We start from the raw sequence: 27,187 nt of genomic DNA on the forward strand, positions 1-27,187 counted from the left end.
TCGGAATGATGCACCCCCCATTTGAGGCAACTAGTCTTGCGTTTTTGGTTTCTTCTCAAGGGATTGCACAATTTTTTTAGGTACTCCGCCTAAAATACATAAGTAATAAAAACCACGGACGGAAGTAAACACTGCAACATTTTTTTAACTATCGGCGCCAGCCTTTATACCACGCGGGTGGTAACATAGTAAGCGGAGGGGGATGGTTTGTAGCTTAGGCGGTGGGGTGGCTGAATAACTTTGGTTCCTGATAAAATGACCGCTATAAACGTGGGAGTTCCGCTTCAGCTCTCGGTCTCCCATGCTGCCCCACAAGAAAACCGAAGGCACTAAGCTCACGGATAAAGAAAGACAGTATAAACTGCCGTAACGTTTCCACGGCCACACGGTAATCGATCTCGTACGTAATTAAGTGCATTTCTCTCCAAATCACACGTATCGAGGTATCCCAGCGTTAAGGCTGGCGTGGAAATGGTAGTCATTGAAACTAGTGAAGATAATTTAAAGTGGTAGAAATGAATACTAATTATAGTAGTTTTATTCCTACACAGATAGCGCGGAGTCAGGCGCAGTGCGCCGCAAAAAGCGCTGTGTTAATGTAGCCCGTTCCAAAACTTAGCAGCCGTAAGTGAATTTAGGAAGAAATGAATACAAATATAGTAGTTTTATTTGCACTCAGATCAGCTGGAGCCAAGCGTAGATCGCTGCAAAGAGCGCTCATGTCATTGTAGCCCATACCCAACTTTAGAAGCGTCCGACAAGTTCACGCAGCCGTTGCTGCAGTTAAAAGCCCAACATATCTGTCTGGACTTCGTTTCACCGCACATATCCGCTCACAACATCCCCAAAATATTCAAATCACCGAAGCAAACATGGCAAAAACAAAGGAAGGCTGCGTAGTCCAATACACCGGCTCATTCCACTAACGAGGGGAGCGCCGAGTGGTGGCGCCACCCGTCCAGCTGCCCGGTCCCTATTGCAGGAGCGCGAAGATTTAACAATAGTGAACGCGCCTTTGGTGCAAACACTCTTGCTCGAAAGGTGAATTTGTGCCGTCATTGTCGTTTTATGATTACCTTATTAACTGCTTAAACGTCTATTCACGATTTTTATCAATGTATTTTTTCTGAGTTTCGTGCAGGATGTTTGAGGCTTAGTTAGGGTCCCAAGTCGAGGACGGTTTGAAACTTCATTGGACGGTTCCTCCGGTGACTCGCGTCAACCTCTCCAAAGTCATCACGGCACACCTGCTCACAATAAAGGCAAGCTCAACTGTACGCCCTTATTGCCGTTCACTGGGTACCTACTGCCACGCCGTATGGTGACGGAGAGGTGATGCCCCCTAACCAATTTTTCCGGCACATCTTGCTCCAATACGTATACATGCCTTGCAAGTGACGTCACGCAAGGAAAGGGGCGGCGCCCCTTTCCACTTTCGCCATGCTGGTGGTTGGCTCCGCCGTGTTGACGCACGCGGCACGCGGTTGCGCTACGGCCTAGCACATCGCTCGAACCCCGCGCATCTGTAGAAATTCATTGAAACAACGTGTCCATGCGAATCAACGATGTTGAGCGAGTACGCGCGGAAGTTGCCGGCGTCGGTGCGGTCGCGCTACGCAGAGAAGGTGCTTATGTGCGGCGGCAAGGATCCGCTCTCGCTGTCAGTCGACGAGACCGTGACAGACACGAGCGCGTACCCCAAAGTGGAGGAGTGCGACGTGAAGGACTATCTTGTCGGCAAGACAAGCTTCATCACGCGAGAGCAGTTCAAGGCGCACAAGTCACTGGAATCACACAATTATTTGACAAGTGGATGGGTTCAAGAACCGCGACTGAAAGTCCTTCAAAACAGCGACGTTGTCGTGATTGGCAAGGTAAGAGACTTCCAGCCTAACCATAAGTAAATTGCATGTTGCGGGTGGTTGTTCGCGAAGACCTGTCAGGCATTCACTGGAGGTTGTAGAACGACTTGGGCAATCCGCCAAACGAGGTAGAAGGGGAGGGGGCGGCGGGCTAGTTTTGTGCATGCAAGAAGATTTTCAGATGCGGGAGCAGGTTCGACTGGTACACCGGGAGCCACTCATTGCACACTAGAATATCTGCATGCAGTATCTACATTGAAAGGTTGCTAGATGTAGTAAAATATTTCTCTTTATATTTTGTAGGTGAACCACTCCCAAAGTACAAGGGAAGCCTGCCTGCAGCCATGGGCACTAGTGAAGCAAGACGGTGAAGTTGTTGTGGCTCATTGTACCTGTATGGCTGGTCTCGGGGAGGCGTGCTCTCACATTGGTGCAATCCTGTTCTACCTTCAAGTGGCGGTGAAGCACAGAGACATGCTAACTTGCACCGACAAAGATAATCAGTGGCTTCCAGCATACTGCAAGAACCTCACGTGTGTTCCGATAGCAAAGGTTGACTTCTCGTCTGCAGTAACTAAGAAAAGGCGAATAGATGAGGGAAGGCCATCAACAACTCTGGCACTGCGCCGGCCAAGACCAGCCCCATTGAGACCAACTGATGAGCAGTGGAACAAGTTTTTGGACGACGCTCAAGCATCAAAGTTAAAACCAGCTTTCCTTTCGCTTGTTGATGGCTATGCAGAGTCCTACATCCCGACAGCTGCAAAGTACAAGTCCGCACTTCTGTGCACCTTGTTCAACGACTGTGCAGCCCCGTCATGGCAAGAAGTCTCCGAGGAATGCGACAAATTGGCAAGCGGAATCAGAGTTGAACAAGAGGTAGGATCTATGGGAATGTGATGTTGGTGACGCTTTCCTAGTTTTTCTCTTTGTGCAGGTTCTGCACCTTATCGAAGAAGAAACGAGAGCCCAGTCTTCATGCAGGAAGTGGTTTTCGTTTCGTGCCGGAAGGGTGACTGCGTCATGTGCGAAAGCGGCCTGCTCCACATCAATCGAAGACCCTTCACCAAGCCTGGTGCAAAGAATATGTTATCCCAGTCAAGGTACCTTCACCACAGTAGCGACAACTTGGGGCATCGACAATGAACCCCGTGCAAGAGCACAGTATGTCGAAGCAATGACTAGTCAGCATGAAAATTTCAAGTGTAACGAATCAGGCGTGCACATCAGCTTCAATCACCAGTTCCTTGCAGCTACACCTGATGGAGTTGTGAGTTGTGATTGCTGTGGCACAGGAGTACTCGAGGTGAAGTGCCCATATAGTCTGCGAGACTGTACTATCATAGAGCTCACTTGCTGTAAGAGTAGCAGTATCAGTCTACCCGATGGAGATGCCCTTCAACTGAAGCAAAAGCATGCACATTTCTGGCAAGTACAAATGCAGATGTTTGTGTGCCAGGTGAAGTATGCAGACTATGTTGTCTGGACAACAAAGGAGATCTTTATTGAAAGAATCTTTCTAGACGATGACTTTTGTGCCAGAATGTTGCTGAAGAGCACTCACTTTTTCAAGCGTGTACTGTTGCCAGAGCTGCGATACAAATATACATCGCATCCTGTACAGCACCAGACAAATGAGAACGTGGAAAATGAGGATGTCTACTGTCTCTGCAATGGGCCAGAGTATGGCAAGATGGTGATGTGCAACAATCCACAATGCAAACGAAAATGGTACCACTTTGCATGCATCGGCATGAAGAAAGCACCACAGGGTCAGTGGCTATGCAAAGATTGCAAATAAACAAACTGCGTGCAAAACAAAGAAGCAAAATGTTTATTTACACATCATAATTAGGGCTCCCCACTCAAACTCAAAACTGATTTGTTGCTACGAGTTCAGGGGCATTTGTTTCTGTCCAAATACCGTGTTAATTCTCAACATGCATTGATAGGAACACTTAAAGCGTTTTTAGAAGAAAATTGTACCTAATAAGAAACATACCTTTATTGCAAAATAGGGCAATAGAAACAATTAAGACCATACAATAATTACTCGCCCACAAAAATTAAAACATCACATAAAACATATCATGACAGTCGTAGCAATCGTGTAAGTGGCCCATGATGCACATCAACGAGCAATTACTTAAGTTTGTTGAAAATAATTGCGATAAGCAACACATTGTCAATAACTAGTGCGCATATAAGAGCTGCAGCGCGCCTTGAAGAGCACATGAAGTCTGACAGTGTTTCTTTCATATTCACTGAAAATGTCACTGAAACTGCTGTGGGAATACAATACACTGCAAAAAAAAAAGATTGAATTTTAAAAGAGCCACCGAAACAAGTATGCCAAATTTTGAGAAAATAAAAACCGAAAACTTCGAACCCCACATATAAGGCGTTCATTACAGCTCGAAATAAAAAAAAAAGCGAAAACAAACTATCCACATGCCACATTCACTCTCAAAACAGGCATACACAGCATAGAAATCTGGAGAAGGAATACGGTTCTCGACAAAAAAGACAGCCGCGCAGATACTTAAGTGAAAGCAATCTTCCAAGTCACACACATGCCCAGAGTTAGTCAAATTGTACAACAGAGCCACAAGCACTCGTCAAAGCACAACAAACAAAAACTATCTTGTCAAGTGTGGTTGCATCATCTTCATGAACTGCAGAGAGCATGTCTACAGGCACGATACTCTTAGTTATCATATATTTGTTTCTGAGGAGTCCTATCACTCTTTCCACATGAATACGCACGTTGGCCAGCTTCCTTGTGGCCTCCACTTGCCAAGGAGTTAGCTGGGCTTGTCCCCTGGTGAATGCCGGCATCTTGAGTCGAGCAGAGCAGAGGCCAACCGACTCCGCGATGGTGAACCCTCTGTCAGCAAGGATCAAGTCGCCAGGCTGCAGGTTACCGAGAATCCCACAGCTTTCAGTGATGAGCTTGTCACTGGATCGTCCGCACCACCCCCTTGAAATATAAGTTACTGTTCCTTGAGGAGCAACCCCAATTAAGTATTTCACTGTGTTGTGATGCTTGTACTGGCTCCATGTGAGGCATCGGGCATGGTGTGAGGTCGGACGCTCGATGAAAATCTCGAAGCAGTCGAGGATGACTGCGACATCTGTTCCGAAGGCAACGCGGAAGCACATGGGCATGGTCCGCTTCAGCTGCTCCCTTGTCGGCCACCTGACCAGCCTCTCCAAGCCGAAGTAGAGGCCGTCAATCCACTTCATCACGATCCTTGAGACAGTCGCTTCGGAGACGTCAAACCTATAATACAGGTCGTTACACACAATGTGAACATGCTTTCTGACAAGTAACCAAAATACGTTACCGGAATGCCAAGTCCCGGAGAGGCACATTCAGTCGGAGGCGGATCAGGGTCACCACATACTCCTGGAACTGAGGCAAGGCGTTAATGGAGCTGTGCCTCACCAGTCCCTTCACAAGCGTAAAAACGGCATCCAAGAGTTGGAAGTTTGGCAGACCAGTATAGAACTTGGTTAGTTCGTCGTCCCTCTGGAAGGCAGCATACGTTAGGCACCGTGCGTTCAGGCTTTCTCGCAGGGAATAGAGTTCCACCCGCAGTCGGTTGACCTCCTGTTTTAGACGGTCAACAATTTCCCGCGAGCCGTCATCTGCCTGCGTTCCTGGAGAATAATCGTCTATTACTTGGACTGTTGCAGGAAGGTTTGGGAAGCACAAGTTAGTGAATGCTATGGTGGTTTGAAACATCCCAACAGTTTGCTGGCAGGCTATCATCCATACCCATCTCGTCCACCAGGTGGCCAAGGGCACTCAGCCATGTGAGGGGCACCCTGTCTTTTTTCTAAAAACCAGCATAAAAGGTATGTGAAGGGTTTTTCAGGTGGTGGCGTGCGACAATAACGCCACTTAATGACTGTGCTGAACCGGTGTGCCACGTCGTTCTCCGAGGCAGGCTGCAATAAATGAAATCGAACGCCACTCTACATTTGGCACTGCTTTTGGCTTTTCCTTTCAGCTACCCGGCTCGTAGAACAACACAATGAACTGGTTCAACCCGGTCATGATGGTCACGGCTGTTTGCCACAACCCAAAAAGCCTCTACCCCCCCCCCCCCCCACCTTAGCACTGGCCTTTCATGAAAAAGGCGGAGCGCCTCTTGCATGACTGAGTGCCATTGGCCACTTTCAAATGTGATGGTCAGAAATGCTTAACGTGCAGGCAGCCTGGTCGGACGTTTCATACAACCAGAGTAGCCACAATCTTGATTTCCAACAGGAAACATACCTCTAGTTTGCACAAGCTGCTCAACTTGGCCGTTCGATGGAGCAGGGTTACCGCCCTGTTGACTTTCGACGTCCTCAGCAGGGAGGCCATCTTCAGCAGAAAGGCTGCCCTCAACAAGGGGGCCGTCTTCAGCAGGAGGGTGGTCTTGAGCAGCCGAAGTTCCAGAGCCGCTAGCTGCCGTGTCATCAAAGGAGAAATCCGAACCAATTAACGGGAATTATAAGAGGGTGAATTTGAACACTCTCTCAGGAAAGTGAGGTGGCAACATACTTTGCAGCGTCCTCTCACTTGCAGCAGCTCTTCTCGCCTTGCGACGGTTGTACCTGCGGAGTAAACAGAAACATCTTACTTCGTGCTAATCTTCTTTTAACCGGGATCCATCCTTTTAACTCGCAGCATGTTTATGTACCTGCCATTTTTGTCAGGATCCTTTCCCTTGTACCCTAAATTCAGGCTGGGGGCCCAGTCAGGATGGTCGACGTCAAACAATGCTGAAGGTTTGCCTGAAATTTCCAAACAAATCATTTTTAGATGGTTGAAGCCAAAATGTAAACTTTGTCATTCAGTCTTTAGACAGCGTGAGGAGCCTGCCAGAGATTTTGGTGATATGGCTCACGTGCAGTACATGAGCGATTTATCCAGCACGTAGGACTGCTAGCCTGGGCTGTTTAACGTGCACCACGCAGTAGTGATACAGGACCGCACGCCGCCCCGACGCTCGTTTCCATCGCAAGGGGAAGAGGAGAGTTCAATGTTGAGACCTGGATGAGTATCGTCCCAGCGTGCGGGCGATACTCACTCCTGCCTGTGCGGTCCGGATAAGCATCATGCGTCGTGCGGTTTTGCACCACTGGGTTGCGGGTCCTGCGGTTGCGTTCTCAATGTGACGGCGCAAAACGGCGACGAGCAGCGAGATTTGCCATCGCGCTCTGTCACGCGTCCCGTCGCTCCTTTCTAAATTTCCACAACACGCCGCCCGTCATCGCTGCTCATCGTGACGTGCGTCGCTTGGTTTCCACGGTCCGAGCGACAGCCGGTTCTGTCGCGTCGCATTGCGGCTCTTCCGTGCGATTTACGCAGTCTAATATCTTTAACCTGTAGCGCGTCGCAAAGCTTGCACGAACATAAACATGTTATAAAAGGGGCCATAGCACTCACCGCTGACGAAATGCATCCCGCAAACTCGATAGTGCGTGGCCGCATCGTCGAGGTCGACTCTCTTCAGCCTGCTCTGCCACTCCCGCCTTCGCTTTTTCGACAGACGCTCTGCCTCGGGGCTCTCCGACGTCACTATCGCCGGGATACGGTAGAAGCCGCCCTTGAAGCTTCCGGTGTCGTTCTTTTTGTTGCGCGAGCGGTTGTTGCAGCCGAACGCGGCGCAGTTTACCATGGCGAAATGGCGGTCAACACGGCCAACTCAACCACCAACATGGGCGTCACCTGCGGGTGACGTCAGCCTGTGACGTACGTGCAAGGCATGTATATTTGTGGCGAAACTGTTGCCAAGCGATGCTCTGAAAAGTCTGACGCAATACCGCTTTGTTCAATGCGAATCGATTTCCACGGGTAGCTGGGGAAGGCCAACCTGAAATGCAAGCGTTGTCTGCAGCCGCAACTGCAATCTTTTCGCTCATTAAAGAAAAAAACAAAGCAGCATTGCCGGCTTTGCTGTTTAATCTAACTTGCGCGCCCGGGACTTCTCGTCTTATCACGACTGGGCTTGCGGTACCCTAGTTTTAAATTTCGAATCGTCGTGCCGTATCGGACAGGATGAGATCGCAGGCGCTGCCCAGACACGAGCTAGAGGGCAGCTTGTCACAACCTAGCCGATATCCGCAAGTAATTAGCTCGGTAGATGCGGCTTAGCCCTCATTCACACAGCCGTCACCTTCTCTGTCACAGCACTGTCACGTTAAGAAACCACGATGGAGACGTAAATGGAGTAGCGTTCGTACTGGAGCTCTCCGTCAGTGATGATTGATTGTAAAGGCACATTCCCACTGGCGATTTGTCTCGTCGCGCGACGGCGCGAGTTGCGCGATGAGGCCTTGAGGTGGTGTTCGCACTTGCGATGAGCGATGATGCGACTGCGTTCAGCGCAGCTGCTTCCCGACTTGTACATACGACCTCGTTGGTGCGTCAACCATTCGAAGTCAAAGAATACGCGACAAAAGCAGGTAGAAATCAAACTAAAACACATGCTACTAACCTGGAGCAATGCCGAAAGCATTTGCGGGTTGCGGGAGGAGCAGAATAACAAACTCACGAAGGCTCTTTTCAACATATTATTGCGCGAAGAAATGCACACGCTTGCTTTCACGCCACAACACCCGCATCACGGCCCACAAATGTCGCTTCTTTTCACAGGCGCAACGTTCTGACGCCTCCGAACTCTACGCGTGTTTACCAGTCGCCGATAGACGAAGAGGCTGCAAGTCAACCTACCGTCTCGCTGTCCACCTAGCTCTATTTACAATCCATACACGCTTCTCCACACTGATGAGTTCCACGCTATTCGTTGATTAGTGCACGCGCACGCTGAAGCCACTGACCAAAGAACCGATGCACACGGGAAGTTACTTGCCGGCCCGACCCGGCGGGTACAGCGATAGCGGGCCAAGCGCCTGGCCGCCTGGCCGAGCCAGCCGAGCTGGCCGAGCGAGCCAGCGGCGGTGGCGGCGGCGGCTCGTCCTCGTCCGCCCGCAGCGTTTGCATACCGGATGTAAAGAAACGTTTCGTTTCCGGCTACGTCAGCCTACTCCGCGGCCATGATTGGCTTACTGGTTTTGCGGGGCCGTCGCGCGACGAGGGAATGGACCTCTCCCGGGGTACGTCACGCGGCGGCCGTGACGTCACGGAAATCGCACGTGCTGGGCGTGGCCGGGAGGGTGGTTGGCAAAACATTCGGACCGGCGCGCGGCGCGTATGCAGTGAGGCTGCATTAGACGCGCGCAAAAGTGGAATTTTTGTTTACGTGTTGGCTTTTCTGATGCCAGTGGGCTGCTGTGCTCTCGGCTACCCAAAATTTGCGAGCAAAATCAGCGGCATCAGACTTTTCGGAGTCCCCACAGAGGTAAATTCGGCGTGTATTGTGGATGTGCGCAATGTGCCGAAGAGGCTGGCAGCCAAAGCAGCGACATAGTCTGCTCTTACTCGTAGCAACATTTCGCATTCTCGAACTTCAGCTGTTCTCTAAAGCGCAGTCATACCGTCTACATTGGCAGTCCGCGCTGATTCGTGCAATGAAATGATACTGTTTATCAACCATCTGCTATCATGCAGCACCAGCAGAAATTTGCTCAAGTGAAATAGGGAGGGGGAGGAGGGGGCAGACGGAAATTTTCTTGCTGCGAAATATTGTCATGTTTTGAGAAGGTAGAGCACTGTATTAAAAACACAATGAATGCCTAACCTGCTTAGGCGACGCGAAATAAATGTTTCGACGAGGGATCCGCGATAGCCGCCTGATCGACAACGACAAGTTTGGTCTTTTGTTATGGGGGGATCTGTTCAAGACGAACGAAATTCATTGCTTGTAAGTACAATAAATTTTTACCTTGATCAATTATATTCTGCCTTGAGGATGCCGGAAAACTGAGATGCTTGCCGTGCTCACATGTAGCATCGTGCCTTCGGGGCGAGATGGGCCGCTCACGCGACTCGAAAAATGTGTTTGTCCTTACCCAGCCGAAAAAAACCATTGGCCGACCTATTGGCGTTCCAATTGGCCGACCAATTGGTCGACCAATTGGCCGACCAATTGGTCGTCCAATGATGTTTTAGGCACCCAAAGGCGTACACATTGGCCGGCCAATTGGGCGACCCATTGGCCGTCCATTTGGGCGACCTATTGGCCGACCCATTGGAACGCCAATAGGTCTTCCCATTGGCCGCCAACTTGTTGCACTTTTAGTTGGTTCATCCCACTGCCGCAGTCACTCCATCTGAGCTGCCGCTGCAGTGCGTTGGTTACCTGTATCACAAATACAAGAACTCTCGGAATGAATGAATATCTTTATTGCTCTGTTTGTATACACAGCATGCAGACAGTTCGTCGTTTAAGCAATTTTTCACAGGCCATTGTCCATGCCGTGCTCCGCTCGCCGCAGGCTGGCTGGACCTTCACAAAGTGAGTGGCAAAAGCGAACAATGGGTTAAGTTCATAATAAACCGCAGTTTCGCGCATTAAAACAACAAGGCACTGAAATGTTGAAAGACGTGAGCTCACCTCTTCAACAACGTCCCATGCATGGCGAACTGCGTTGCGTGGCGATGTCGTGAACCCGTCAATCGTAACATGAAGAGCCCTGAAATATATTTAGGCAAACAAATTATTTCTTAATAACACCGCTCACGCTATGATTGGTGAAAATGGCAAGGAAAACTTACATATAAACAGTATACTCACATAAACAGAGACACTCTTCCTTCGGTGCGAGGCTTAGCGACGTCCAGCGTAAAGATGCATCTTGAAACACACTGCTATGGGTGTGCGATATCATCGTCGCCACTTCTCACACTCTTGCAGACCACCTTACATTTCCAATGCAGTCAGAGAAGACTGCGTGTGCAACCGATCAACACGCCTACACTACCTACACCGCCAATGCCAACACCACGTTGAATATCACTTATCCACTGTCCGTCTATGGATTGGATTCGATTGGATTGGATCGGGGTTTTATTTCCAAACAATTTTGCTACTCGTGTCGGAAAGTTTTCATTAGTGTGTTTGTTATGTTTTTTTTAAGAACTTTATCTTGAATTGCTGATTGTAATATCAAAATTAATTGCCTCATAAATATACATTTGTAAAGGTTGCAAGATTTGAACATTTCTGAGGGTTTCAAATTAAGGGTGAGAGAGAGAATTTAATTTCAGCCATTTGTTGTCGTAATTGAATACTATCCAAATACTATCCAAAACGGCTCCCCGATTGGGTCATCATGTTGGAGCAGTCAGTATTAACTTTATAGTTGGAGCCAATGGGTCCAATTGGCCCAACTGGCCATCCTAATCGGGCCAATGGGCCCAATTCGGATCGCTCCAATAGGTCCAATTGGTCCCATTGGGTTTCCATTTGGACCCATTGGGATTCCATTTGGACCCATTGGGTGGCAAATTGGACCAATTGGTCGGCCAATGGTTTTTTTCGGCTGGGTAGCGAACAGACTCAGTGAATGTATTCATTTGTTGCGGCCTCCCGACGCTGGCGTATGCAGCGGGCGTACATGGACACTAACTTTAACTATCATGAAATAATGACTACCGAAAATATTTCAGGGCACTGTCGCAAGATATACGCACTAACCATATGTGGTTGCTATGTTACTCTCACAATGACGATGAACCATTTCGATATTTCGCTCTGCGTAAAGGTAAGAAAACAATCGGTCAATCTCGTAGAGAACGACATCATCGCGATATTTTTATTGGAATAATTTTTGCCTTTTGCTCTTCATATTTTTGTTTCGTTGCTGCTTATTTTACTATTTAATCCTTTCATGCTTTACCTTTCCTTTTTCCCCTCGACATGAAATCGTGTGTACGCCACTGTCTCCGGGCGACGCAGAGACCAAGAACAGGGAGCGTTTAACTGCCTGAGGCACCGCGCTTAGCTTAAGCGGACCTCGAAAGCAACAATAATTTAGCTTTCCTTGGTATGTGTCCGAACACAAAGAATCTTCAAAAACATTTTGGAATGCGTCGCAACAGCACCAACCTTCAGAATGACTCGTTTAGGCTGTTCTGCCGCGCACTGATTATCCGAAAGCGTCGCCGTTCAGTTGACCGTACGTTAAACGAAAGTGTTGCGGAGGTTGTAGATGCGGAAAGCTACATGGAGGTGCGACGGCCACAGCTAGGATAGCTAGACACCCCCCCCCCCCCACTCCCCTGCAATGTGGGAAGCCAGTGACGGCCCGAACCAACGGCACATCGTTCCTTTCGGCCAGACCGTGCCGTCGGCGCAGGCGCTTTCTGCCAACCGCCACCTCACTTCGCGGCCGCCAGCAGGCGCCACCCGTCGCGCACGTGCGCTTAGTGACGTCACGTTGTTTACATACAGGGAGAGGTCCATTCGGACCGAGAGCGATCGGCTCCGCCGTCGCAAAACGCCGAAAAGCGACGGCCGGCTCGTCGCTTTGCGACGTCGCTTTTAGTCGCGCGACGAGGCGCATCGCCAGTGGGAATGTGCCTTAAGACTTAACGCGCCGACGCAACGCAGGCGATGAGGCAAGCCGTAGTGGAGGGCTCCGGATTAATTTTGACCACCTGGGGATCTTTAACGAGCGCCGAAATCTCGCACACACGGGCGTTTTTGCTTTTCGCCTCCAACAGAAAAGCGGCCGCCGCGGCCGGGAATCGAACCCGCGACCTCGTGCTCAGCAGCACAACGCCTTAGCCACTGAGCCACCGCGGCGGGTCTCTCCGTCAGTGTACAGGGTCGTCTGCCTAATGATCAGTTTAGCCTAGAATTGGCGTGCTTCATCTGAAAAAGTAAAGAAAACGCTTTGTGCTCACACTTCGCTAAATTTAGCTGTAAAAATGTGTTTTCTGATTATCTGTTTTACCACGGGGCAGGGTTCCGTCGTGTTGACGGGACGGAAACGTAGAGCTCGGCCTCCCGTCACCGTCGCACCGTTTTCGACGAGAAATCGCCCGAAAAACCGTCGCCCATGACGGAAGACGGTGACGTTACGGTGAGTGACGGGGTTAAAAATGGTTGTGTGAATGAGGGCTTACAATGCAGGAACGCTTTTTTTTATGCGGGTGTTCTCCCCCAATCCCCCTCGGTAAGCAAACTGCTCACGCGCCATTGAAAAAAAGACGGGTATGTTCGATTTGTATTCCGGGAAAATGAGACGTGGTTGCGCATTATATTTGTAGGTAGATAGAATATAGCAATGAGTGGTTAATAGTGCAGGTATTGTGTAGCACTACTTTTAAAGCAAAGCTTTTTACCTATACCCCCGAAGGGTTCTTTCGCGACCGTTGGTGTCAACAGAAAACTCCCGCTAACAAATAAAAGAATCTACTGGCACCACCAGGAATCGAACGTGGAACTAATAGAATAACAAATCGAGAGCGCATTGTCTTACCGATTTAGCTACGAGCACACGTGGAGACGGAGAAGAAAGGGAGTGCGCTCACCAAGAACATCTACGGGGTTACCTTCTGCATAGTCGCTGAATTCTACGTGATAGCGCCACGCGACCTCTCACGCCGCTGTGCAGTCCTTCCGCGGCACGTCTAGCGACCCTGTTCACGCCTTGCACATGTGCAAAGAGTTACAAAAATTAAAGGACGCTCACACCAACGAATGGCATCTCAATTGTAGTACGCCAATGTGCTAAAGCCTGTGGCCACCACTGTTCAAGTACAAAACTACAGCTCCTTGTCCGCCCTAACGCCAAACGACACATCAAGGAAGACTTTCAAATACTCTTTGACGGCCAGGCCATCACTCCAAGCCCCAGCCTCAAGATCCTGCGCGTACATTTCCAGGCCAACACCAACAGTGAAGTATACTTGCCGTGACTCAAACACAGCTTCAATAAAATCATACACATGATCAGGCGAGCTGCCACCAAGAAGCGAGGTCTCTAGGAATCCGATACCTTTCGATTATTTCAAGCTATTGTCCTCTCGAGAATCACTTACGTCAACCCCCGGTCTTCTTCTCGGCAAGGAGGACATAAAGATGCTTATATAATGATTAGAAAGGTGGTTGAGAAGCCATTGGTCTTCACATGAGTGCGTCCACAGAGAGGCTGCATGCTTAGCACGGGGTTTCACAACACGGTGGAATAGCTGATAGAGCCCCATCTTTCCAACTTGAAGCTCCGATTGAGCAGAACTGCGGCGGATCGCCGCATCCTTCACTAGATTGGCTGGGCAGCCACAGCTGTCACTCCGCTTGATGTACTCTCGGACTCTTGGCGACAAGAACTAAAGATGCTCCCTTTTCTTAGAAATATGAACCCCGCACATGATGAGGGTCGCCGACAAACACGCGATCAAGCGCTGAACAGCACGCTCGGTGCGGATCCTGCATTCATCTACACAGACGCCTCCCAACATCGAGTGCAGCAATACGCCATCATCGTGGCTACCTCCAGAACCAACCTCATTGCGTGTACCTCACTCAAGAGCCAAGACATGACGGCAGCAGAAGAAAAAGCCATCGCCTTGGCTCTCACTCAACCAGGGGTTCGGAAGGTAGTCACTGATTCCTAACAAGCGTACCGGAATTACCAGTCGGGTTGTTTGTCCCGACCTGCACTGCATGTGCTAAAAACCCACTCCACAAACAGTTCCATTCAGCTCATCTGGACATCCGCTTACGCTTCCATGGAGGGCAACAAATACGCCCACCAACAAGCCTGCGGTTTTAACCCAAGGCAATAAAGCTGCACGAGGACAGTCACCAACTTGCCACGTTCAGGGACATAACCCAGCATTATCGCCTGCAGAACCAGACAGACCTTACCTTCGCCTTACCCTGACCTTTCCAGAGAACAACAAACTACCCTACGGTTCGTGCAATCCGGCTCCTTCCCACACCCAACACGTCTTCACTTAATGTACCTGAGTCGCTACGACGCTGAATGCAAATTTTGCTCACAAGTAGGAGCACTCCTTCACATAATCGGGGTGTGCGACTTTAGCCCTGAGCACCCCCTTCTCTTTCCGTCAATTACCCAACAAGAACAATGGGAGATGCTGCTGTCCAGCCCCTCTCTGCCTACCCAGCTTCAGCTGGTGGACAGAACAGAGGCGGCGCGGACTGCATATGGGCTCCAGTGAAGAAGGATCCACTCTCCCGGGCCGCACACTGCGCCGTTGAGAATTCTGATTCCTGAATAGAAGTATTTCCTCCTCACCCTTCTCCTTCGTCTTTGCCGCCGATCTCGTCGCCTAAGGTCGCGGCGGCAGAGACGGCGAAGAAAGAACGTCTAACCCCCGGTTTGAGCTTCTTTAATGGGACACTGAAGTGATATGTAAACATTGCGGCATTACTAGCGCAAATTGTAGTCCGGAGTCCCCAGGCCATGTTTCGACCACTCTAGGCGCGTTTACGCGATTTTATTTAGTAGAAAAACTAATTCGAAAACGCTGTCCTCCTCTCTTTACGCTCGCCCATTTTCTGTGGCGTTTTCGCGTGACGTCAGGAGGGGATGAGCTGGCAATTGGCTGCGCCACGGCTGCGCTACTGGCTCCCCGGCCGACAGAGTCAGTCGGCCCAGCGTTTAGTCCGCCGGCCGCCGGCGGGTCGTCGCAATCAAGGAGGTTAAAAAAAAATTGCTTGGTCGCAATTCGTTCGCTTAGTTGAAACGAAGCCAGGACACGTTTGTGAATGGAAGAATGTGCATTTCTTTACTTGGTTTGTTTGTACACTGTATCTAGCTCCAAGTCAAGGTCGCTTCACACAAGCGCTGCACATGCGACGCTTCGCTGACTGGTACCCCAGTAGGAAAATATCAGGCCTCTTGAAGGCGGGAGAAGAGTCAGCGAAGTCAATATAGGTACTAAGCAAATAAAATCAACTGATATTTTTACCGTACAGCGTAAAACTAGGGCGCGGGAAGCACTTTTTTGCGCTGGGCGAACAAGCACAGCGGTCAGCAGCACGACTACGCATCTGCGAACGCTTTTCCGTCTACGAAATGCAATTGCTAGACGTGAGCTATACTGTGGAAACTCGGGCGACGCTTACTGCACGATCGCAGTACAACAAATAGTCACCTAAGCGGCTTGAAATGCCACAACTAAATAAAAGTGTAAACCGGTTGTACAATATATACCCTATATTAGCAAGGCATTCGCGTCCCGCTCCGTGGCCTAGCGTTCTGTGGCGCTAGGAATTCACCGCAAATGTTTTGCGAGTCACGAGTTCGAATCACCGCGGGTGCGTGCTTTTTTTTTTTTTTTTTGTAAGTTAACTTTTTTATTTTTCGCCGATGTTTTCTATATTGAGTTCACCTTTTTTTGGCCCGCAACGTTCATGGCTACACGAACTAGTTCACAAAACGCGCGCAGGCTTGCACTGGCGCGCTAGCGAGTTCTCGTTGGCGTGCTGTTGCCATAAGCACCGACTGCTTGCAGGCAGTGGGCACAGGCCAGAATGAACAGACCCTTGGCCTGGTGCGAACACGCTTTTTACGATACAGGCATGAGGGAGGCAAGCTCCAAATATGGGGGAAAAGCGCATGACATTTGGTCGTCTGCGGGTACGCGGAGGGCGTTCATGCACTGCGTAGGTCTCGGCTAGTGAATGCTACGACTACAAGCCGTCCTGGGAGGCTTATCTTGTGCATTTTACAGCCGACAACATGGCAGAAGCGCGGTACGATGATTACTGAGATATTGAGAATGCCCATCCAACAAAGCCATTGGTTATGTTTTACAGAACCGAAACCGAAACTTGTGTGATTGCTAACCTTGGGCATCGTCCAATCACGGCGCCCCTCCTCCCAACGTCACAGCCTTAGTTGGTGCGGCCGCCGCAAACCGCGCATGGTAGTTTTTCTTCTTTCGCGCTTTGTAAAATATTTACCGATTTGTCAACCGGATAAACGATGAAAAGTGTGCTAATTTGAGCCAGTCTACGCATGCAAGCAAAAACGGGAGCTTGACAAATTCACTTCAGTGTCCCTTTAAGTTACAAAAAGAGTTTTCACTCATATGCTACACCAATACAACTCCAATCACCATTCAGGCGCAGGTTAAAGAGATATTCTTGGTAAGGTTAAATCAAAGCATGATGCATGAATGCAGTATGATTTGATTTAACCTTACCAAGAATATCTTTTTGAAGTAATAAATGTTGTGATTAAGTGCATTTCACTTCTCTCTGGTTTCACTGTTAGTAGAGCGACGTGAGTGAATTTAAGTGGCGTCGATGGGTAATCGTTGTGGGTGCCGTTTACAGCTTTGCTTTCCAACCACATTCACAGCGTGGATTGGCGCGAATTTTGAAAGTGCGAATGCACTTCTTAAGCGAGCCTGAAGCGTCCGCCGCCGTCCGCATTCCGCCGCCGTCCGCATAGCAACAGCTGCGGGTGCGCGCGCTCCTCGTCTTCCTTGGCAACGGGGGGAGATGGGCGCGCTCTGCCTGGCCGCTGACATGGCACATACCCACGTGGGGGATTGGCCAGGAATCTCCTCGTCTTCCTTGGCAACGGGGGAGATGGGCGCGCGCTGCCTGGCCGCTGACATGGCACATACCCACGTGGGGGATTGGCCAGGAATCGGGCGTGAGAAGGGCTAATGCACCCGCTTAAAGGAGTACTGACACGAAATTTCAAAGCTGAGATCCGCTCTAGCAATCAAGTACAACGACAACACAAATAGGGGTCTGTGCATGGCACATACCCACGTGGGGGACTGGCCAGGAATCGGGCGTGAGAAGGGCTAATGCACCCGCTTAAAGGAGGGTATTAGTCGAGCGCGCGCCGTCGTCGAGAGCGGTCGCTGGTCCTGCATCTCGATAACGATGATGGCGGACCGGGCAACGGTACCAGCAATAACGAGTGAAATATCTTTCTTTGTAGTTGTGTGCGTGTGTGTGATCTCTCGACTACTAATTAGGATCACGATATCCACCGTAATCGCGCAATCAACAACCGTGCATTCGCACTTACACACTCTCCCCCTCGGGGAAGTGCGAGGGAATTTTTTCGCTGCATTTTGCCGGTGTGAACTTGGTTTCTCTGAAGTGTATGCAGGTCATTGGTCAAATCAATGCTTTCTTTGGATTTGCGTAAACTGGCCCAATTACCGGGCTTGAAGAATACCTCTGCATGCTTTTTTTAAATTATAGGTTCCCGATTATTGTGTGTCTGAACTGAAACAAATTTTTTTGAACATCTAAGGAACATTCCCGTCTCAAGGCGTTCCCAAGAAACAAGAAACATTGCGTTCCCTCGAGGCGTTCCCAAGAAATATTGAGCGGAACTTTCAAGTTCTTTTATTCTCCGGTCGAGGCGTGCGCGGGCAGAAATCCGTGTAGTGACTGGAACTTTCGAAGTTCTTCTTTCGTAATTAATTAGTGCACCTCAATGCTATGTAGCACGTTTTTCTATTGTATGCCGAAATTTACATTCGTCATAACTTCGCTGAGAGTTCTATAGCGTGTACAGAAAATGTATGTGCAATATATGAGTGTAGGACATGTGTTTTCATCACTTTGAATCAAAACGACCTCATACGAATTCTGAATAAATGAAAAGCAAAAAGAATTTTTTGTTAGCACTCCAATTAGTACCGCGGCAAAGACTAAAATTAGACGCTAGAAAAAACACAATTACCTGCATGTATTTTTCGTTCTATTATTAAACACGTTAGTGAAGACACATACAAAACGACGTGCGGCGGCTATTCCGAGACGTCAGCAGCCGCTCGCCAAATTTCGCTCGTGGTGCCATTCCCTAGCAGCCCATGCGACTGGCGGAAAGTTGGGCCACGGCCGCTCAATCAAGCGGCCGTGTTCGAGACATGTACGAGGAATATGAAGACAATGCGGGAGAAGCTACCCCAGCAGGGCAACCACAGTCAGCAGAACACTGTCCTCCATAAAGCAGAGTCTACCTGCCAGACTCGACCAGTGGAGTCGTGGCGAACCATCCACGGCCGAAGCCAGCTGCCAACGATTCTCCGGCGTCAACTACTGTTTGGCAGCCGAGTGTTATGCAGGCTGGACACTTCAGCATGACGACCACCCGGCAAACGACCAAGGCGCAGTTGAATGGGGCGAGCAACAACGCGGGACAGTAGACTCGGAAATCTACTCACATCAAGCGCCCAACATCAAAACTTTTATACACAAAGGACTTTAGGCAATGTGTGTATCTTTTCATTTTACCGTTACTTCTGTTGCACTTTTTTTTACTTACTCCTGTCGTTTACCCGACGATGGGATGATTGTAGCATCATGTGGTCTGGAAGGTTTGGGCCAGACCACTCATTATTAAAAGGAGCACGGGCCAATAAAATCCAGTTTTGCCGTGTCAGCCTCTCGCTGCATATCAATCGAAAGAGTTGTTCTTTCAGACACGTTGCAAAGGTTTGAATTGAGCTGCCCATCGTCGCATAATGTTTAGATGCGACGCTAAGAGGAGCATCTCTTGCCGGCGCCCCTGTCCTTCCTGCGTCGTTGTCGCCCGCGTCTGCACAGGTGCGTCTCTCCTCCCCTCGCCTCCTCTGCTCTATCCGATAGCGCCGATAGCAAACACTCTCTCCCAACAACTGCGCGCGGCCCTGCGCGCGGCGCAAGCATGCTGTGCGCATGTGCAGCGCCCTCTCTCTCCGCGGTCTCCTCTCCTTCGGGCGCGCTGCACTCCGCTGCGCGCCCGAGTGCGCTGAACTCGGCAGCGCGCTGCACTCCGGCAGCTGCGCTGCGCTGCCGGAGTCCCGCGCTCCGGCCGGTCTCTCATTCGACGGTCGTCCGCGCTACGCTTGCTCTCTCTCTCTCTCTCTCGCATTACCCGACGATTGCTCAAACAATTCGAGTAATCGACCCAACGGAAACGCACAATGGAACCCCCTTCAGCGTCGCATCACACCAGGGTTCCAGCGAGGGGAGGTGGGCGTAATTTTTTTTTTTACCATTTCCGGTAAAACGAGAGTTCCAGCCGCTAAACGTCTCCGGAAGGCGTATCTGAAAAGCCTGGCGGCCTACATGCACTACACATGCGTCTTTTTTTCAGGTCGTAATACTTCACGAAAGCTCATGTATTGACAGCAGACAGATATTCTTAATTGCCTAAAACTCCACGTCGAAGAAACTCCTTATGACAAGCAACCAATACTCGACATATGTTATATCTCTTGGTATACTGCCCTATCCGGACTTCGCCGGATGTACGGCAACTTCGCTAAAATTGCATTCAGTGCATTGTTAAACGCGCTCCAGGGAGAAACACAGGAAGGGATTGTTTTGGATTGAGAATAAGAGATTTTATTCTTCAAGAAATTATTTTCTCATTCGTATTGTTGCAGTAAACAACGCCTATCATCAAGTCCAGGCGTTATGTGTGAGTTTCATCTTTTCAAACAAAAATACGACTCGTATTGATTAGAGCATACGACAAAACCCACATGACCAACGTACACAACACTGGAACTATGCCGCGGTCACTTCGTGCATCTCTAAGGTGGTTATCAGCAGTGGCAATTTGCACAGTGCGAGTGGCGAAACGTCGAAACCAGCACTTTGTAGTCGCAGCACATGTTTTCTCATCATGGCGAGATTTTACACTTTTTCTTGCTTCACAGACTTTCAGAGTAATCAAACGAAGCACGAACACCCTGTTCCTAATGTCACAATATATACATGGTTAGGTTCTCAAAAGTCGCCTAAAAATGATGAAGAAGCAGTTTCGCAGTACTTTGTGTAACCACCAGCGCAATTTGGCCACAAATTCATAACTCCGTCACTGCGCATTGAAGACATTCCGTACAGGGCGCTAAAACGCAATAAACGTTCTGCACGCTGTGGATGGAACAATTTTACCAGGGTATGGCGGAACAAAAACGCAAAAAGGAGCAGTAAAAAAGTAATCACAGAAGCGATTTGTCTGGTGGCGTTGTGGGAGGGACAACTAGACAACTACTTATCAAGGCTAAGGGGTTATGGCAGGAGGAAACAAACTGTTTTCAAACGGTCGTCGCTTCCATGATTTCCGAGGTGTCTTCGACGTCGTTTCAGACACTGAGGGCACTGCCGATGGCGTTCGCACAGTAGCCTCTTTCTGCCTAGAGGATGGCCCGGTGCTTAGTTGGAGCGAAGGAGTTCTTTTTGGAGTTCCCAGTGACGCCACAAGGGCTTCCTTTCTCTCCTGCTCGCTCTTCATGACTGGGTCTCTTTTCGGGGACTTCTCCATGAATACTTCCGGGAGCCACTGAATGGCCGCAATGCTGAGCGAAACCATCAACGCAGCAAACAAGCTGAGCACCAGTTTCGCGTGCTCACCGCTAAGCGTCTTCACAAAAATGGCGCACAGTGTTCCGGAGGAGCCAAAGAAGAGAGCCATGCTGATGCCTACGCTGCGCCCATCCGTAGGGAAGATTTCTGCCGTGTAGAACAGAACCACGCTCCCCGCCGCAGACACGGCAATCTTCGTACCGGCCTGCAGGATGGACTGCACATCCTGACTGGCCAACACAATGGCAAGGGTCTTTGACGCAGCGAGCATGAAGACCACGCCCAGGGCGATCAGAGCCGCATTTTTCGGGCCGTACTTGTTTACGGCCAAGCAGATAGCGCCATAGAAGGCTGTCGTCACGAAAACATCGACAAGCTGCCAACTCATACCAGAGACCTCTTCAGTGGCCACCATACCAAAGTAGATCGCATTGAGAGTAAATCTGGTAAAAAAGGCAGCAGCCGCTTTGCGGCGAGTAGTGTTCAATTTAAAAGTTCGCTCCAGGGCGAGGGATGAACCCGTAGTTGATGTCTGACCCAGCGCAATCTTCTGCATCTGGTTGGCGATAGCCAAGAACGTGGCCTTGGCCTTAGGCAGGCTTACCCCGTTCACAAGGGCCGCTTCCAGGGCGCCAGCCTGTGCTCGCTCTAGATCCCATGTGACAAGAAGCCAGGCGGGGGATTCGCTGAGAAGACAGCACCAGAGGACCGTTAGCACTGATGGAACGAGGAGAACGCCCTGGCTCAACTCCCAACGCGGCTCCAGGCCGGACATGACGTGCACGAACGGTGGACCGAACGTCCCAGCCACGGCCGTGTCGAGGATGGTAAAGAGCCAGCGCCTCGCGTTTCCGGTGACCTCGTACAAAAGTATAAAAATCAGTGTAAAGGTCGAGTTGCAGGCCGTGTAGGCGAGCACTCGGGTGGTGACGAACATTGCGTACGTCTCAGCGACACTGTTGCCGATGGCAGCGATGAGCCACGTGAAAGAGCAAACTATGATCACGGGCTTCCTGCCGAAACGATCGGAGACGAAGCCCGCCACAGGCGACAACACTGCGTTTGCCAAGATGGCGGCCACGAAGGACAGCCCGTATAGGTACTGGCGATCGCAGACCAGGTTGAACCTGCTAACGATGCTGTCTCTTCGGTCGACGATGTCGTAGTCCCACTGGTCACAGGATACCACTGTGCTGCCGTTCCGCTTACCTTCCTGCGTGAAAAGGCGGAATCAAACCACCCGCGTAAGCATTCCGGAATCGGATCGTTTTCCTTTTCTCGCCAATGAAATAGCTATAACGTAGAAAAAACGTAGCAGTAACCAGTACATCCAATTCTCACGAGCCATTCCGAATTTATTCGGGTTATTTCTGTGACTGGTATCAATTCACAAGCCGGATTTACAAAGTACTTGTGACAAATGCTTGTTTGGAAAAGAGTTAAAACATTCCTCACTTGTTACTTTAGCCAGCACAATCATTCATATGGGTAGTGCATACCGAAATGCGCAGGCTGCAATCAGCAGAGCTGGTTCGACGGACAGTGCGAGTAACTCTCAGTGTTTTCTGCCGCATTCTATTCGTGTAGCAATGCACATACACAATGGGTTCAATTAGGAATGTAATTTGCCATATTTAGGACATTAGAATATTAATTGCATTGTTTATTATTATAACTAATTAATAATGTGATTAACATAATAATAAAATGAAATGTAATAGATTATTTAAGACAACATTTTATTTGTAAATAAGCTGACCACTTTTACAAATAAGCTCACCTGGTCCGAGCACATATCTGATATCTCAATACCCGCCCTTCAAAAGCTTTGGTTCCTAAAGATAAGATTAAAAAATGGCCCAGAAAGAACAAAGCTTCTCGTATATAACGTATGTATACGTGCAAAACTTGAATATGCCGCAGTTGACTGGTACACTATTACTAAAAAAGATTCCAACCAGATAGAAAATATACAAAAAAGGCGGTAAGATTTTTTTTCAAAATATAAGAGGTGTGATTCTCGAACATCTTTGATGACACCTAATATATCAACATTAGAAGCACACAGGAAAATGAGTGCAATTTCATTTGTACATAATTGTGTAACTGGCAAGTTGAAAATAGTCCTCCCCCTAATTGTGACACCCCTGACTGCCGAGACCTCAAGACACACAGTCATAAGAGCGCTCTAACACCAATTTTCGGTCGCACAACTGCTTTTAGAAACAGCTTTTTCCCACGCACAGTGTCAGTGTGGAACTCGCTACCGCCAGGTGGGTGTGAATCCGGCAAAGTTTTTTGCTTAGGACTGTAGTAGGGTTATGAAGTGATTTGCCGCCTTTTCTTGTATTATGCGATGTATTTTCATGAATCCTAATGTATTTGATGTGCCTCCTGCATTGTCTATAACGATGCTACTCTGGTTTGCTTAGTCTTTTTCGTATTGTTGCCCCTCCTGCCTTTGCCTAAATATTGGCCTGCAGTACCAATTAATAAAATCCACCCTCCGCAGAGCTCGAGCGCCCCGTGAATAAAACTGCGCCAGCTGGATTTGTTCTTTTTGTGCTTGCTCTCATTTCGTATCGTGGAGCTGTTTTGCGTCATTGCGAACGCGTACTATTTTTCTTGAACGACTACAGCCATTCTGCGTCATTTCGAAAGCGCCATTTCTGCCTCGCGCGGCTCAAGCCTTTATGCACCATTTCGACAGTGCCATTTTTTTCTTGCCCGGCCGCTTTTTCCGCTTACTATCGTAAAAACCAACCCAACGAGCGTTCCTAACTAAATGAATGCGAGGGTGCCGGTTATATACACAGATTTTGCTCGAAATGTGCTAGCAGTTTTTTTTTTTTGCACTGAAAAACGGAGAGATGTATGGCAAGCTCCAGGGGTTCACGAGATTCGAATGGTTACAACTATTTAAACCGCTTGATTTTCGAAGTATCAACGGGACACCCTAATAACGATGCATAAGGCTCTTCTTGGGTCCGTTATCTCACAGCGCCGCCTGATTCCGGCAGTCGTTGACATCGTCTGTTACCGAGCCACGAGGACAAGGCGAGCCCATTAAGTGCTCTGCACTTGAAAATTGTTCCGACACCGCGCGTACACGGCCATCAATTGACAGCCGATAAGTTTTCTGTAACTTTTGCAACTTCACTGTTAGTAAATATAACAAGTCAATTAAACTCGTCGTAATGGTAGGGTCGTTCTAGCCGCCACTTATTTCCTCCCCCTAGAGGCCAATGCAGCCGCAGCAGGCGGCCATTCCACAATATTGCTACGGGCGTAACGGATGCGGATGTCTTTATTTACCAGGTCTACAGGCCAGTCATTCAGTCGGAACGGGGCAGGTCAGCAGTCAGCTAGTGGCACACATGATTTTTTTTTCTGTTCCTGCCAGTCAACCGCAGATTTCACCGTTCCCTCGCACATACGCTATGCAGGTGATTGGACAATTACCATTGCTTGTAGTAACTAGTGTAACAATATTTACACTTCACTGTTAAATGCGTAATAATAAACAGTATATCAAACTGGGCGGAATATAGGGCCGCCTTAGTGGCCAATCGTGTTATAGTTCGTTTCAGGATACCTAAGATAAAACAAGAATTACAGCCATTTCTTGTAACTACACTCCCTCCGTAGAAGCCGTGTATTGACAGCAGATAGGGATACAGTAACGTTTACAACTTCACTGAAAACTATGACAGGCAAATTAAACTCTGCTTAATAATACAGCCGTCCTAATGGTGAATTTCATTATATTTGTTTCGAGATATACTTAATACATTGTGTGGGAATCATTGAGAACCGCGACCCGCGATCCCGCGCCGGCGCGCGCTTCGGGAGAGATTTGTGCTCGGAAACCGGTCCGGCGCTCCGCTGGTTCGTCGGCGTCCCCCGAGAGATGGCACCACCGATCTTTAGTGCGGGTATAGGCACGCGGGTGCGGGCTGCGCGAGCGTGTGCGCGCGGGAGTAGGGAGAGTCTCGTCGGAGACCCGGTCGGGGCTGGTTCGGCGGAACATCGCGGCGGTTGCGGATACCATGTCTCTCAGGTGGAAACTTGTTTGTGAGTGCCTGCCTCCCGTTCGCGGTCATGACCCGGACGGCGTGATTCGTGAACGCCGTCGAGCCTTGTGCTCGCATGCTTTGGGATTCCCCAAATAAACGGCTGTGCTTCGGCACTACTGTCTATTGTGTTCTCGTATCGGCGAACCTCGCTGGGCTGCCGTAGGCATGGGAACCCGCGTGGTTGACACGCAGGGAGCTAGCGTGGGGGCCTACCCCAGAGTGCTGGCAAGGTCCCCGGAGAACACCACATATCCCACAATTGAGAGCTACGGAAAATTGGCTGTGCCGCAAGATTCACTTTCTTGAAGCTACTTTTTTCTACACGCCCTGTGGACACACGCAGTTTTCAACGGAACCTAGGTTAGCAGAGCTCCGCTTTAAAGCTTTCGCAAACCAATCTGTTTTCTCACATTTAGTCAATGATGTCAATACATGTATAAACGATTTCACACCTAGTATTTATAAACGATTTCACACCTAGTAAAAAGACTACTCCGGTACAGTTTGTGTCTAGTAAAGGCAGTGGAGATATTATTACCATGAATGGTGGGCCGTACATGGTGCACTTGCTGAAGCTCGCGTCCTCCTGGAGTGGAATGGAGCGGTTCTTCCACTGGGCAGCGGACAGTGCAGCCAAGTAGTCGGGAGGACTGCACCAGTGGTCTACCTCCCGGCCGAGCAAAAGATACGACATGGCGTACAGCAGCACACCGAACGAGGACAGCACGCCGCACGTAAGAACACGGCGCTGGTAAGGGCCATGGTGAAGGATAACGTACAGGCTGTCCTGGATGGCGGACCAAGAGTCCTGGACTGCGAAGCCAGGAAGGACGGCTGGCGGTGCAGAGGGCGGACCTGGTACCCCGGGTAGCGGAGCAGCGGGTGATGGCTTCAGTGGCTCTGCAGCGGTATTCGGGGAGCGGTCCATGTTTTCGTATGTCAGCGGTGTTGAGTGGGCTAGATTCTGAGCGGTTGGCCCGGTACCGTAGAGCTCGAGCGTTCCAGAAAACGTCTTCGCGGGGACACGCGCAATGGTGATAATGATGATGATGGCGCTGGTAGCGATATTTTCGGGCTTGCTGGGGCTCGGAAACAGAAGAGTAGTTTTTGCATGCCGGGCTGCGCGCACGAGAGTGTACCTACAATGGGCCATTACTGCCGTCGGCAGGAATATATCAGATTAGAGAACGTCAGGACAATAATAAAATTTCCGATTTCAACAAGGTGTATAGAGATGAAATAGACAGAACCTATGAGAAACTAATGCAGTAGACTTGTGTATTATTACTCATATTTTAGCCCTGGTCGCTACTCTGGAACACAGGCTATAAGAGCGGAACAACAGTGAGCTCAATAGACTTGAGGGTTTCGGTAGTAGACAGGTATGCATAATTATAACTCTCTGCTTTATGCGTTTACCACATTTAGCGATAAATTTACGAAACTTACTGAGCTGGTTGCTATTTGTTTCACTCGACCCGAAAATCTCAACGTCAGCCGAAAGGGGACTTTGGTTTAATGGGAAGCCTGACTCTACCATTAGTGTTTTTATATATTCTGTGCGTTCCAAATCATCGCCGCCTGTATGTTTACAATGTCAAACGCATCAGCCCGAACCGGCCGACCAAGCCCTCTTCTACTCCGGCCAATGTCCTCTAATCGGTAGCCTTCCCAATGCTTTAGTCACGTCACCGGTTCATCTTGGGCGACGCGTGGTGGAAAGCGGCAACGTTGGCAAAACGTGCTCCGCCGCGGCTCTGAGTTTTCTAACGCTGTTGAGAGCGCCATTACCTGGCAATCTCAAACATTGGTTGCCTTGGCAACCTGGCAGAAGCCTCTCTCGAATTCAGTTACGGTTGGGTTATACCGATTCAGATCGGGCCCCCCCCCCCTTACGACATGTGAGCACTGCAAGCGTACCACTCACTCCCATAGGGAAGCGCGCGATGCGTTTGGCATTGTAAAATACAGGAGGCGATGTCCAAATACATTGCCACTGAGTAATACGCTAGAGCCGGGGTCGGCAACCTTGCGAAGT

The 27,187-nt window shown here is 49.5% G+C and overlaps 2 protein-coding genes and 2 long non-coding RNA genes across 4 annotated transcripts; 1 reads left to right on the top strand and 3 right to left on the bottom strand.

The window, feature by feature from the left end:
• The first annotated feature begins 1,642 nt into the window (after window positions 1–1,642).
• LOC144168953 (uncharacterized) lies at window positions 1,643–3,716 on the top strand. Its single transcript, XR_013322310.1, has 3 exons — window positions 1,643–1,874; window positions 2,166–2,741; window positions 2,800–3,716. It is a non-coding gene; the product is annotated as an uncharacterized LOC144168953 (long non-coding RNA).
• Window positions 3,717–4,228: 512 nt separating this feature from the next.
• LOC144168952 (uncharacterized) lies at window positions 4,229–7,607 on the bottom strand. The gene is made up of 6 exons (XM_077697950.1): window positions 7,306–7,607; window positions 6,557–6,650; window positions 6,418–6,470; window positions 6,148–6,321; window positions 5,210–5,525; window positions 4,229–5,145 (listed from the first exon to the last, which is right to left on the bottom strand). The coding sequence occupies exons 1-6, from the start codon at window positions 7,535–7,537 to the stop codon at window positions 4,446–4,448; spliced, it is 1,569 nt and encodes a 522-aa protein (XP_077554076.1). The 5' UTR covers window positions 7,538–7,607; the 3' UTR covers window positions 4,229–4,445.
• Window positions 7,608–10,147: 2,540 nt separating this feature from the next.
• LOC144167159 (uncharacterized) lies at window positions 10,148–10,937 on the bottom strand. Its single transcript, XR_013321866.1, has 3 exons — window positions 10,556–10,937; window positions 10,376–10,454; window positions 10,148–10,267 (listed from the first exon to the last, which is right to left on the bottom strand). It is a non-coding gene; the product is annotated as an uncharacterized LOC144167159 (long non-coding RNA).
• Window positions 10,938–19,079: 8,142 nt separating this feature from the next.
• On the bottom strand, window positions 19,080–26,077 carry LOC144168029 (solute carrier family 22 member 7-like). The gene is made up of 3 exons (XM_077697120.1): window positions 25,688–26,077; window positions 20,970–22,286; window positions 19,080–19,088 (listed from the first exon to the last, which is right to left on the bottom strand). The coding sequence occupies exons 1-3, from the start codon at window positions 26,075–26,077 to the stop codon at window positions 19,080–19,082; spliced, it is 1,716 nt and encodes a 571-aa protein (XP_077553246.1).
• Between the last annotated feature and the right edge of the window lie 1,110 nt (window positions 26,078–27,187).

This window comes from Haemaphysalis longicornis, unplaced genomic scaffold, assembly GCF_048455015.1.
Source record: "Haemaphysalis longicornis isolate Haplotype H1 unplaced genomic scaffold, Haemaphysalis longicornis Haplotype H1 scaffold_2, whole genome shotgun sequence".
NCBI lineage: Eukaryota > Metazoa > Arthropoda > Arachnida > Ixodida > Ixodidae > Haemaphysalis > Haemaphysalis longicornis.

Coding starts and splice junctions, on each gene's coding strand:
- LOC144168029 (XM_077697120.1), bottom strand. CDS start 26,077: ATGGACCGCTCCCCGAATACCGCTGCAGAGCCACTGAAGCCATCACCC. Junction 22,287..25,687: donor TGTACGGCCCACCATTCATG/GTAATAATATCT, acceptor CTTTTCACGCAG/GAAGGTAAGCGGAACGGCAG.
- LOC144168952 (XM_077697950.1), bottom strand. CDS start 7,537: ATGGTAAACTGCGCCGCGTTCGGCTGCAACAACCGCTCGCGCAACAAA. Junction 5,526..6,147: donor GCAGCTTGTGCAAACTAGAG/GTATGTTTCCTG, acceptor ATTATTCTCCAG/GAACGCAGGCAGATGACGGC. Junction 5,146..5,209: donor CTCCGGGACTTGGCATTCCG/GTAACGTATTTT, acceptor CCTGTATTATAG/GTTTGACGTCTCCGAAGCGA.